The sequence below is a fragment of the Triticum urartu genome, chromosome 5 (assembly GCF_003073215.2).
Source record: "Triticum urartu cultivar G1812 chromosome 5, Tu2.1, whole genome shotgun sequence".
NCBI classification, from domain to species: Eukaryota; Viridiplantae; Streptophyta; class Magnoliopsida; order Poales; family Poaceae; genus Triticum; species Triticum urartu.
This window is the reverse complement of record NC_053026.1, coordinates 582,780,932-582,794,802: the sequence shown is the minus strand read 5'-3', so window position 1 is coordinate 582,794,802 and position 13,871 is coordinate 582,780,932. Positions and strand designations below refer to the sequence as shown.

At 39.3% G+C, this 13,871-nt stretch overlaps 1 protein-coding gene across 1 annotated transcript; it reads left to right on the top strand.

Moving 5' to 3' along the window:
- Positions 1–11,266: 11,266 nt before the first annotated feature.
- On the top strand, positions 11,267–11,936 carry LOC125506137 (histone H2A-like). The gene has a single exon (XM_048671001.1). The coding sequence runs from the start codon at positions 11,344–11,346 to the stop codon at positions 11,812–11,814; it is 471 nt and encodes a 156-aa protein (XP_048526958.1). The 5' UTR covers positions 11,267–11,343; the 3' UTR covers positions 11,815–11,936.
- Positions 11,937–13,871: the final 1,935 nt, after the last annotated feature.

Genomic DNA, 13,871 nt, shown 5'->3' with positions numbered 1-13,871 from the left:
TCACACTTCATCGGAGAGGCTATGGTGTTGATGTAGAAGCCCTCCGTGATCGATGCCCCTCCGGCGGAGCTCCGGAACAGGCCCCAAGATGGGATCTCGTGGATACAGAAAGTTACGGCGGTGGAATTAGGGTTTTGGCTCCTGTTCTGACCGTTTGGGGGTACGTGGATATATATAGGAGGAAGGAGTACGTCGGTGGAGCAACAGGGGGGCCACGAGGGTGGAGGGCGCGCCTGGTGGGGGTGGGCGTGCCCCCTACCTCGTGGCCTCCTGTTTTATTTCTTGACGTAGGGTCCAAGTCTCTCTGGTCTTATTCGTTGAGAAAATCACGTTCCCGAAGGTTTCATTCCGTTTGGACTCCGTTTGATATTCCTTTTCTTCGAAACCCTAAAACAGGCAAAAAACAACAATTCTGGGCTGGGCCTCCGGTTAATAGGTTAGTCCCAAAAATAATATAAAAGTGGATAATAAAGCCCAATAATGTCCAAAATAGTAGATAATATAGCATGGAGCAATCAAAAATTATAGATACGTTGGAGACGTATCAAGGGGACCCACGTGGGGTCCATGAGGCAGGGGGTGGGCGCGCCCTCCACCCTCGTGGGCACGTGGCTGCTCCCCCTGCTGTGTTTTCAGTGCCAAATATTCTCAAATATTCCAGAAAAATCATATTTAAATTTCAGGGCATTTGGAGAACTTTTATTTTCGGGGTATTTTTTATTGCATTGATAATTCAGAAAACAGACAGAAAAATACTATTTTACTTTATTTAATATAAATAACAGAAAGTAAAAAGAGGGTACGGAGAGTTGTGCCTTCTAACTTCATCCATCTCATGCTCATCAAAAGGAATCCACTAACAAGGTTGATCAGGTCTTGTTAACAAATTCATTTAGAATAACATGAAACCAGAGAATTTTGGAATAACACTAGGTTACCTCAACGGGGATATGCATGTCCCCAACAATAAGAATATCATATTCCTTCTTGACAGCAGGAAGAGGAAATTCAGAACCTCTAATAGTAATTGTTGAAAATTTTCCAATAGAATTGATACTGTGGACTTGAGGTTGTTTCCTCGGAAAATGCACCGTACGCTCATTACCATTAACATGAAAAGTGATATTGCCTTTGGTGCAATCAATAACAGCCCCTGCAGTATTCAAAAAGGGTCTTCCAAGAATAATGGACATACTATCGTCCTCGGGAATATCAAGAATAACAAAATCCATTAAAATAGTAACGTTTGCAACCACAACAGGCACATCCTCACAAATACCGACAGGTATAACAGTTGATTTATCAGCCATTTGCAAAGATATTTCAGTAGGTGTCAACTTACTCAAATCAAGTCTACGATATAAATAGAGAGGCATAACACTAACATCGGCTCCAAGATCACATAAAGCAGTTTTAACATAGTTTCTTTTAATGGAGCATGGTATAGTTGGTACTCCTGGATCTCCAAGTTTCTTTGGTATTCCACCTTTAAAAATATAATTAGCAAGCATGGTGGAAATTTCAGCTTCCGGTATCTTTCTTTTATTAGTAACAATTTCCTTCATATATTTAGCATAAAGATGCATTTTAAGCATACCAGTCAAACGCATACGCAAAAAGATATGTCTAATCATTTTAGCAAAGCGCTCAAAATCCTCATCATCCTTTTTCTTGGATGGTTTAGGAGGAAAAGGCATGGGTCTCTGAACCCATGGTTCTCTTTCTTTACCGTGCTTCCTAGCAACAAAGTCTCTCTTATCATAACGTTGATTCTTTGATTGTGGGTTATCAAGATCAACAACAGGTTCAATCTCTACATCATTATCATTGCTAGGTTGAGCATCAACATGAACATCATCATTAACATTATCACTAGGTTCATGTTCATTAATAGGTTGTGTTTCAACATCAGAAATAGAAATATCATTGGGATTCTTAGGTGTGTCTACAACAGGTTCACTAGAAGCATGCAAAGTCCTATCATTTTTCTTTTTCTTCCTTTTAGAAGGACTAGGTGCATCTATATTAATTATCTGAGAATTTTGCTCAATTCTCTTAGGGTGGCCTTCAGGATACAAAGGTTCCTGAGTCACTTTACCTCCTCTAGTTGCAACTCTAACAGAAAAGTCATTATTCTTACTATTCAATTCAATGAGCAAATCATTCTGAGCTTTAAGTACTTGTTCTACTTGAGTGGTAACCATAGAAGCATGTTTACTAATAAGTTTAAGTTCACCCTTAACATTAGCCATATAATCACTCAAGTGTTCAATCATATAAGCATTATGTTTCAATTGTCTACCAACATAAGCATTAAAATCTTCTTGCTTAAGTTATCAGATTCATCCAAACATTGGCTAGCAAACTTAGCAGGAGGGATTTCAGCTTTATCATATCTATAGAGAGAATTTACCTTTACTACCTGTGTCGGGTTATCGAGACCATGTGTTTCTTCAATAGGTGATGAATTAAGACCATGTATTTCTTCAATAGGAGGTAAATTCTTAACATCTTCAGCTTTTATACCTTTTTCTTTCATAGATTTCTTTGCCTCTTGCATATCTTCAGGACTGAGAAATAGAATGCCCCTTTTCTTCGGAGTTGGCTTACGAGTTGGTCCAGGAAGTGTCCAATTATTTTCATTAGTCAACATATTATTCAATAGAATTTCAGTTTGATCAACAGTTCTTTCCCTGAAAACACAACCAGCACAACTATCCAGGTAATCTCTGGAAGCATCGGTTAGTCCATTATAAAATATATCAAGTATTTAATTTTTCTTGAGAGGATGATCAGGCAAAGCATTAAGTAATTGGAGAAGCCTCCCCCAAGATTGTGGGAGACTCTCTTCTTCAATTTGCAAAAAATTATATATTTTCCTTAAAGCAGCTTGTTTCTTATGAGCGGGGGAATATTTAGCAGAGAAGTAGTAAATCATATACTGGGGACTACGCACACAACCAGGATCAAGAGAATTAAACTATATCTTAGCATCACCCTTTAATGAGAACGAAATCATTTAAGGATATAATAGTAGCAAGTTTTCTCATCATTAGTGAACAGGGTAGCTATATCATTTAATTTAGTAAGATGTGCCACAACAGTTTCAGACTCATAGCCATAGAAAGGATCAGATTCAACCAAAGTAATTAACTCAGGATCAACAGATAAATCATAATCCTTATCAGTAATAAAGATAGGTGAAGTAGCATAAGCAGGATCATATTTCATTCTAGCATTCAAAGTCTTTTCTTTCAGCTTAGCTAATAATTTCTTAAGATCACTTCTATCATTGCAAGCAAGAAAGTCTCTAGCCGTTTCTTCATCCATAACATAACCCTCTGGAACAACAGGCAATTCATATCTGGGGGAGAATCTTCATCATCACTATCATCAATATTATCAGTTTCAATAATTTCATTCTCTCTAGCCCTAGCAAGTTGTTCATCAAGAAATTCACCTAGTGGCACAGTAGTGTCAAGCATAGAAGTAGTTTCATCATAAGTATCATGCATAGCAGAAGTGGCATCATCAATAACATGCGACACATCAGAATTAATAGCAGAAGCAGGTTTAGGTGTCGCAAGCTTACTCAAAACAGAAGGTGAATCAAGTGCAGAGCTAGATGGCAGTTCCTTACCTCCCCTCCTAGTTGAGGGAAAAATATTGGTTCTTTGATCTTTCTAGTTCTTCATAGTGATAAACAGATATAAATACCAAGTGACTCAAAGAATAGAGCTATGCTCCCCAGCAACAGCGCCAGAAAATGTTCTTGATAACCCACAAGTATAGGGGATCGCAACAGTTTTCGAGGGTAGAGTATTCAACCCAAATTTATTGATTGGACACAAGGGGAGCCAAAGAATATTCTCAAGTATTAGCAGCTGAGTTGTCAATTCAACCACACCTGGAAACTTAATATCTGCAGCAAAGTATTTAGTAGCAAAGTAATATGATAGTAGTGGTAACGGTGGCAAAAGGTAATGGCAGCAAAAGTAATATTTTTGGGTTTTGTAGTGATTGTAACAGTAGCAACGGAAAAGTAAATTAGCGAAGAACAATATAGGAAAAGCTTGTAGGCATTGGATCGGTGATGGAGAATTATGCCGAATGCGATCGATCATGTAACAGTTATAACCTACGGTGACACAAAACTAGCTCCAGTTCATCAATGTAATGTAGGCATGTATTTCGAATATAGTCATACGTGCTTATGGAAAAGAACTTGCATGACATCTTTTGTCCTACTCTCCCGTGGCGGCAGGTTCCTATTGGAAACTAAGGGATATTAAGGCCTCCTTTTAATAGAGTACCGGACCAAAGCATTAACACTTAGTGAATACATGAACTCCTCAAACTACGGTCATCACCAGTAAGTATCCCGATTATTGTCACTTCGGGGTTAACGGATCATAACACATAATAGGTGACTATAGACTTGCAAGATAGGATCAAGAACTCTCATATATTGATGAAAACATAATAGGTTCAGATCTGAAATCATGGCACTCGGGCCCTAGTGACAAGCATTAAGCATAGCAAAGTCATAGCAACATCAATCTCAGAACATAGTGGATACTAGGGATCAAACCCTAACAAAACTAACTCGATTACATGATAAATCTCATCCAACCCATCACCGTCCAACAAGCCTACGATGGAATTACTCACGCACGGCGGTGAGCATCATGAAATTGGTGATGGAGGAAGGTTGATGATGACGATGGCGACGGATTCCCCTCTCCGGATCCCCGAACGGACTCCAGATCAGCCCTCCCGAGAGAGTTTAGGGCTTGGCGGCGGCTCCGTATCATAAAACGCGATGAATCCTTCTCCTTGGTTTTTTCCTCCCCGAAAGTGAATATATGGAGTCAAGGTTGAGGTCGGTGGAGCGTCAGGGGGGCCCACGAGGCAGGGGGGCGTGCCCAGGGGGGTAGGGCGCGCCCCCACCCTCGTGGACAGGTGGTGGGCCCCCTGACGTGGATCTTTCTTCCAGTATTTTTTATATATTCCAAAATAATTCTCCGTTAATTTTTAGGTCATTCTAAGAACTTTTATTTCTGCACAAAAATAACACCATGGCAATTCTATTGAAAACAGCGTCAGTCCGGGTTAGTTCCATTCAAATCATGCAAGTTAGAGTCCAAAACAAGGGCAAACGTGTTTGGAAAAGTAGATACGTCGGAGACGTATCAATACACCTTTTGTATTATCATGCGTAAAAAAATTCATTAAAACTCAACTAAATGCATGGAATATAAAAATATTACTCTAAAATTGCTAAACCCTAGTCAGTGGTCATCCAATGTGGCGTGCTTTTGATGAAAAATGAAATGGGACAAAAATTTCAAAATTATTTGAGGCACTTTCCTTCACAGAAAAGTCATTTCTATGGATTGGAAAATGGAAATTTTATTTTTTTATTACAAAAAATCGCAAATTCCTACGAAACATTGTCTACAATGGTAACACCAATAGTTGTGCCAAATTTGTGTATGTTATCATGGATTTTGCCATGTATGTGGCTATTTTCATGTGCATATGCCTTGAAATCCACACAAGTCCGTTCTAAATAGTTCATTTTGTGAAGGTTTTTTTTCAAACTAGTTGTATTGCAAGTTTAATATTTTTCCACAAACTAGTGCACATAAGATGGCTCAATGCAAAGGCATTTGAATTTTTTTAGCCTTTTTCATTTTCTTCATTTTTTCAAATTGGGTTCAAACTTGAAGTGTTGACCATTCATACAAAATGGTTTGGAATTTCTACTTTCCTTGTCCCAAGTTCATCCACCACCAATAATGTAGGATAAAATGATTTTTTTGGAAATTTTCAGGACCAATCTACATCACACTTATAGTGAAAATTTGGGTCTTTTCTGATAATTCACTAAAACACAACTAAATGCATGGAATATAGAAATATTACTCTAAAATTGTTGAAACCTGGTCAGTGGCCATCCAACGTGGCCTACTTTTGATGAAATATGAAATGGGACAGATTTCAAAATTATTTGAGGCACTTCCTTCACAAAAAGTCTTTTATAGGGCTTGGAAAATGATAAACTTATTTTTATTCCTATGAAACATTGTCTATAATGGTAACACCAATAGCTATGCCGAATTTGGGCATGTTATCATGGACCATGTATGTGGCTATTTTCATGTGCATATGCCTTGAAATCCACACAAGTCCATTCTAGATAGGCCATTTTGTGAAGGCTTTTTAAACTTGTTGTATTGCCAGTTTTAATATTTTTCCCACAAACTAGTGCACATAAGATGGCTCAGTGCAAAGATTGAATCTTTGAGCCTTTTGTCATTTATTTGTTTTTTTTTTCAAATTGGGGTCAAACTTGCAGTGTTGACCATTCATACAAAATGTTTTGGAATTTCAACTTTCCTTGTACCAGGTTTATCCACCACCAATAATGTAGCATAAAATGATTGCTGGGAATTTTCATGACTAATCTACATCACATTTGTAATGCAAATTTGGGTTTTTTCTAATAATTCATTAAAACTCAACTGAAAGCATGGAATATAGAAATATTACTCCGAAATTGCTGAAACCTGGTCAGTGGCCATCCAATGTGGCCTACTTTTGATGAAAAATTAATCGAGACAAATTTCAAAATTATTTGAGGCACTTCCTTCACAAAAAGTCATTTCTGGGCTTGGAAAATGCAAAATTTATTTTTGTTACAAAATAATTGCAAATTCCTATGAAACATTGTCTACAATGGTAACACCAATAATTGTGCCAAAATTAGGCATTTTATCATGGATTTTGCCATGTATGTGGCCATTTCCATGTGCATATGCCTTGAAATCCACACAAGTTCATTCTACATAGGCCATTTTGTGAAGTTTTTTTTTGCTTCAAACTAGTTGTATTGCAAGTTTAATATTTTGTTCCCACAGACTTGTGCACATAAGATGGCTCAATGCAAAGGCATTTTAATTTTTGAGCCGTTTTTCATTTTCTTAGTTTTTTTTGCAAATTGGGGTGAAACTTGCAGCGTTGACCATTCACACAAAATGGTTTCAGATTTCTACTCTATTTATCCCAAGTTCATCTACCACCAATATTGTAGCACAAAATAATTTTTGGAAATATTCAGGACCAATTTACATCATAGTTGCAGTGCAAATTTGGGCCTTTTCTGACAATTCACTAAAACTCAACTAAATGTATGGAATATAGCAATATTACTCTGAAATTGTTGAAACCTAGTCAGTGGCCATCCAATGTGGCCTGCTTATTATGAAAAATAAAATGTACAAATTTCAAAATTATTTGAGGCACTTCCTTCACAAAGAAGTCATTTTTGTGGACATTATTCAGGACTAAACTAATTTTTGTGGCTTACTTTTGTTACTTTGCTTGTCCCATGTTCATTCACCAAACCAATATTCAGGACTAAACTAATTTGGTTAACTAAAGTGCATCTGCCGCACCAAATGGTTTGAACAAAACTATTAACACCCCGATGGTATACTACATATAGTGACTAAACGGTTCGTTTATCCTTTGCTTCGTTTAGTTCATAAAATGGTGAGGACTATTTCAAAAGTCACGTACACATACTTGGTTGGTTGGCTCTTGCGCCTCTCTTTGAGCGTGTGGTCTCGGGTTCGAGTACTCTTTCTGGCTTAATAAGCCACCTCTTTTTTCGGTTGACGCATCCGCTGACAAAGGTGTCCCACAATCCAGTAACGGCGCCCACCACCTATGACCGTGAAGCCGCTGACAGAGGTGTCTCACTAGTCAGTATATGCGCCGAGTATCTACGAGCAGGAAGCCGCTGACAGGGGTGTCCCATGCGTCAGTAACCACGCCTAGTAATGGTCAACGACTTTGACCTAACGACAAACCCCCGTTTAGGTTTTTCCGAGGGTGGGCCGCGCGGTGGAAGGGAAAAGTGAGGACTGCCAAAGAGCGTGGGCAAAACTGAGGAAAACTAAGCGATGAGGGACATGAAAATAGAAATCCCTTTCTTATTCACCCCTTATCCTAGTCAACATACTTGGTTCTTCATAATTCGAACGAGGGAGATCTGTTTAGAAGGGCCAATGTTAGTAATTTGGTACTTAATTCAGAAGTACCTCACCCGTTATGTGAGTCTAGCAAAAAAAACCCTACAGCTCCACAGAGAAGTTGACAATGCCTTCCAAACAACTCATGACGACAATGTGAGCTACATACTGTTGGAGGTGCTAGAATGTTGTGTGTAGTGTTACAGGGACACGATTCTTCCGCGATGGCCTTGCGATGTCAAGATATGGTTGGTGCGGATATCATCGTTGTTGTAGGTCGTCGATCACTATTTTGATCGGCGTGGGAAGAATGGACAACATATGAGCATAATAGCATTTTTTATCAGTAATTTGGAAGGAATTGGGGTGTCATGTATCCAATTATCTCTGGTATACTAGTTCATTTGTACATTTGCTTTGTCCCATTATGACATAGGTTTTTGTAGGAGATAGATGCTTCGCATGTCCACTTTATGGTGTTGAAAGAGCACGGACAAAGTTGTAAGTAAAAAAGAGAGAACCATTTTGGTTGCCGACATTGCTTAAAACAGCTTATCATCAAACGTGTAGAAAAGGTAGAAAGTTTGTTTGAAACCTTGAACTTGTACTAAGAATAAAAAATTTAAAGGGTAAAGTCTAAATTGAACCCAACCTTCCTATCACTGAATTTGGTAGTGCCACTATTGTTTGATCATGGCCTTTAGTTGTCAAAATCTTGTTTGGGCCTTTGGATTGCTCAAGTCGTGAGATTGATCATGGGTTTGCTAACAAGTCCTGAAGCAAGGGTTTTTACTTCCTTTATTACATACGTACAAGGCATCTGTACGATGGAGGGATACAATTCCAGACGCAACTCAAGAAGGGACGCTTCAGTCTAAGAGTCATTACTGGTATGCACTATGCAGTACCGAGTGATGAAAGAGATAGAAAGTAGAAAGAACCCTTCACGTACAAATTAACCTACCTTGGAGCCCCAAAGGACTCTAAATTTTCTTCCCGACGCCTTCTATTCTCAAGGTTCTGTCTCATTGTCCTTCAAGTTAAGCATATATGCCTATGCTTCTATATCAACACGATATTGGGAATAGTTCATTCACGTACCTTATCTTTATCGATATGGAGTACAATGACATTGACAGAGTGAAGAAGGTGAATTGAAATAATTGAGTGAATGAGTGTATATATAGACGAGTGAGCAATTAATATTCTTGGTATAATTACAAATCATAGGAGATAGCTAACAGTCTAGCACCCACCTTCTCGCTGCAAATGAAACAAGTGTACTATTTGTCCCCAAGAGACCAAATTAATGCATATAATCAAGAACTCTGTATGTCTTGACATGAGATGAGAGTTCACGTGATTAAGACTTGGAAAGAGTATCTTCCATAACCAAAGACATAGTACAAAAAACTGAATTATGCTGCCAGGTGTATTTTTTATTATAAAGGACGCTTTTATTATCTCAAAAAGTAGCATCAAGTGGATACAAAGCATTACAAGTATCACCCTGCCTCTGCATAACTTGGACGCACACAGTCAAACACCAGCAGTCTGACAAAACAGAAATATAGAAGGCCGACAATTCGGTAACAATAGAGTCCATAGACCAACACTATGCCCATGTCAAAAGAGATGGTGGACCGTTCCGGAGATTATGCCGATGGGTGTATGTGCCCTCGAAACTACAAGAGTGTGTCTCTTTGTTTATGAATTGGAAAAGGTTTGGCTGAACCCAAGCTATAAACTGTAACTCAGATATCCCATCTATGTATCTTTGGCATTATTCAAAAACATGAAATCCACTCTTAAGACAAACAAAGCTTCGTCGGTGAAATACTTAAAACTTATGTTTGCAGAAATTAAATCGTTGAAGGGCGCAATCCTTTGCCCAACCTGCACACGACTCCACATTGGATGATTAACTCGGGCGAGCACCATGCTCGGCGTAGGCTTTAGTTGTTTTCTTCCTGGCAGGTGACTGTCGGGTTCTAGCTTGGTGTTGGACGATTAACTCGGGTGAAAAATGTTCATACCATTGAAAAATGTTAATCATGTATTTGAAAAATGTTTAATGCCAATAAAATTTTTGTAACCTGTATATGAAAAATGCATAATGTATACAAAAATGATAATCATGTGTTTGAAAATATTAAACACGCATAAAAAAATGTTTCATGCGTATAAAAAATGTACAATATGTTTAAAAACATAGACATCGAAATGCATATTTGAAAAAGTCATGTACTTGAGAACTGTTAACGTGTATAAGAAAAGTGTTTCTTATTTATATGCAAGATGTGCAATCTGTATGAAAAAAGTAGGCATCAAAATATATAAATTGGAAAAAAAATGTTAATCATGTATTTAAAAAATTAAAGGTGCATAATAAAAATGTATCTTTGGTATACTAAAAATGTAAAATTTGTATGGAAAAAGTAGACATCAATACAAATTCTGACAAAAACTAATCCTGTATTTTTTAAAGAGTATATAAAAAATTCCTACTGTATAAAAAATGTTCGATATGTATGAACACAATCAATAGAACTCAAAACACATATTTTTAAAATGGAAATCAGTTATTTTTAAAATGTAAATCTGTTATTTTAAAAATTATAAATATCTACTACAAAATGTTATGTACACGGGAAATGTACAAGGTACATTAAATAAAGTGGACATCAAAACCATATCAAGCATGTATATAAAAAGTCCTGATGAATTTGGAAAATGTACATTGTGTGTGAAAAAAATGTTTATTGCTATTAAAAAAATGTTCCCAATAAAAAGTTGACCGTGTATTCGTATAAGTGTTCAAAAAATGTATTTGAGGAAAAATGTACATTGTATATTTATAAAATGTGTAACATGTACACTGAAAATATACATGATTTAGTGGAAAAATTTAGGCATGTGTTGAACAAAAAAGTAATTAATGAAAACAGACCAAGAAACAAAAAAAAGTAGTGAAAATATACTTTTCTCCGTCTCATAGTAAGCGAGACATAGGTGTGCCGCTTTACGTCCATAAAGTTATTAATTAGGCCGGCGCGGGGCTCTAACCGGGCCGCAGCCCACAAGGCTGAGCTGGGGCATCTCTGCCCGCATCGCAGCCGTCCATTCGTCACAGATCCAACCGTCCATTGCCCGTTCGCACGGATCGACGGCCCCACACTGCCCCCTTCCCGCGCCGTTTAAATATCTGCCCAAACCCGTCGTCCAAACACAATACACTCCCGCCTTCTCAAATCCCCCATCGCGCCAAATCTCTCCGCACCTCCTCCAACCAGAGCCAGTCGCCATGGACGCCTCTGCCACCGGCGCCGTCTCCAAGGCGAAGAAGTACGTGGTGGGGCGCAAGCTCGGCGGCGGCCCCAGGAAGAAGGCGGTGGCGCGGTCCGTCAAGGCCGGGCTGCAGTTCCCCGTCGGTCGCATCGGCCGCTTCCTCAAGAAGGGCCGCTACGCGCAGCGCGTCGGCATGGGCGCCCCCGTCTACCTCGCCTCCGTCCTGGAGTACCTCGCCGCCGAGCTTCTGGAGCTCGCAGGGAACGCCGCCAAGGACAACAAGAAGTCCCGCATCATCCCGCGCCACCTGCTTCTCGCCATCCGGAACGACCAAGAGCTCGGCAAGCTGCTCGCCGGCGTCACCATCGCGCATGGCGGCGTGCTGCCCAACATCAACCCCGTGCTGCTCCCCAAGAAGACGGCCGAGAAGGAGCCCAAGTCGCCCAAGAAGGCCCCCAAGTCCCCCAAGTCCCCCAAGAAGGCTTAGTCGATTACTGTCCAGTGCTTCGTAGTAGAATTAGTGTTCGCTGTTTGGGTAATGGTGTCGATGTAGTAATGTTCTGTTCTGCTTTAAGAAAAATGTCAGAAATCTCTCTGACTTACAGTAAATTCTTTCTCTGTTGTCCGCCCGTCTGTTCATGATTTTGCATTGTTATATGGAGTTTTGCATCTGCGGGGTGGGACGAATTGTTGTATTTACCAATTGTTTGTCTGACAAATTCACTTGGCATTGTTTTAATAAGTCAGTTGCAAGCTGAAGAAGCCGTGGAGCATCCCCAACCTGTATTTTACCTGTCACATAGTATGATTTCAGGTTCAGACATTTGTGTATGTCAAGTAATACCAAATCCCAGCGTTCACGATTTCTGTCGGCCTGTTCATGATTTTGCAATGCTATGTAGTTTTACATCTGTGTTGGGATGAATCCCCTGTATTGTATTTACTGCTCATTTGAATCTGACAAATTCACTTGGTCTGGTAACTTGAAACTCTTAAAAGTCAAGAGTTGCAAGATGAGAAGAAGCCGTGGAGCATCCCCAACCTGCACTTTACCTGTCACGTAGTATGATTTCAGGTTCAGACATATGTGTATGTCAAGTAATACCAAATCCCAAAGTTCATGATTTTGCAATGCTATGTAGTTTCATATCTCCGTTTTTTTTAAGTTTTACATTTGTGTGGTGGGATGAATCCTCCGTATTATATTTACTGCTCATTTGAATCTGACAAATTCACTTGGTCTGGTTACTAGGAACTCTTAAAAGTCAGAGTTGCAAGATGAGAAGAAGCCAAGGAGTATCCCCAACCTGTATTTTACGTGTTGCTGCGTAGTATGAGGTCAGGTTCAGATATTTGTGTAAGCCAAGTACCACCAAACCAAATTTCCAGCTTATCTAGCTAAAAAAGCATATTCCTCTAGTGGGTTATGTCACCTGAGATCACTACATTCTAGAACACGTACTATGTTGCTTGATGGCGACTGAATAAGTTCAGTTGCACATCTCTGAAACAAATACAGAGAGAAAGAGGACCAATTCCTGATAGCCTACAATTGCTGGGGTTATGGGAACTTAGAAAGGCCTCTAGCTGATGAGATTTAAGTGACTATTTTTCTTAATAATAACATGCACTTTTACGATTTCCACACATTTCCTCGTCGTTTTCGTCAAAAATATTGGCTGCTTGTATGATGCACTGCTGTTGTATATTCTAGTGCCTGCGATCTGTTTTATACTACCATTACATTAATATATACCGTTGTTCAACAAAAAGTAATCCCTTAAAACAGTCGTTTTGTCTTTGGATGATCCTCTGTTTATTTGTCCTTTAAGCATGTTGTTTTCTGGAGTGTCCATGGAAAAATGGGCAGTAGTAACTACACTGTCTAAGCATACAGTAACTGATGCATCACTCTTGAATGCCCTAGATCTGTTCAGAAGGGCCAGTGTTAGCAACTTGTTACCGAATTCATAATATTTGTCGCCGCTGGTAGAAGGTTTGTACCACAAGGAGCAGATCCAAAAAGCTGCCAAAGTTTCTAAATGTTACTGCAAATGAATTTCAGCCTTACCAGCTCCAGGGAGGCGCTTGATATACTAATTCAAGGGAGTTGTACACTTGTATGGCCGGAATGATATGTGACACTATCAGGATGAGTTCATTAGTGGTTTGCACCGGCTCTTGTTGCACATTTTCAACTTAGAACACAGTTATGCGAGCACCACACAGTTTTCCCAGCTTGTCCACATTACAGATTTGGGAATTCCTAGGCAAAAGCGATGAACATTCTTTTTGCGGTGGGAGCTATGCACAATTTGACGTCTCAGCATACACATCCTCACATGAACCTTCTACAAAGTGCTAGATCTGAAAACAATACAGCTCCAGGTCCACAACAACATATTCGAATGTAATAGCACTATAGCATACTCAGTACAATCACCTAGAGGTGGAGCTATGCACAGGTGTGTGTGTGTGTGGGGGGGGGGGGGGGGGGGGGGGGGATCGCCCCCTAGGTTTAAAAAAATAGTCTTATCTTTATTT

Coding starts and splice junctions, on each gene's coding strand:
- LOC125506137 (XM_048671001.1), top strand. CDS start 11,344: ATGGACGCCTCTGCCACCGGCGCCGTCTCCAAGGCGAAGAAGTACGTG.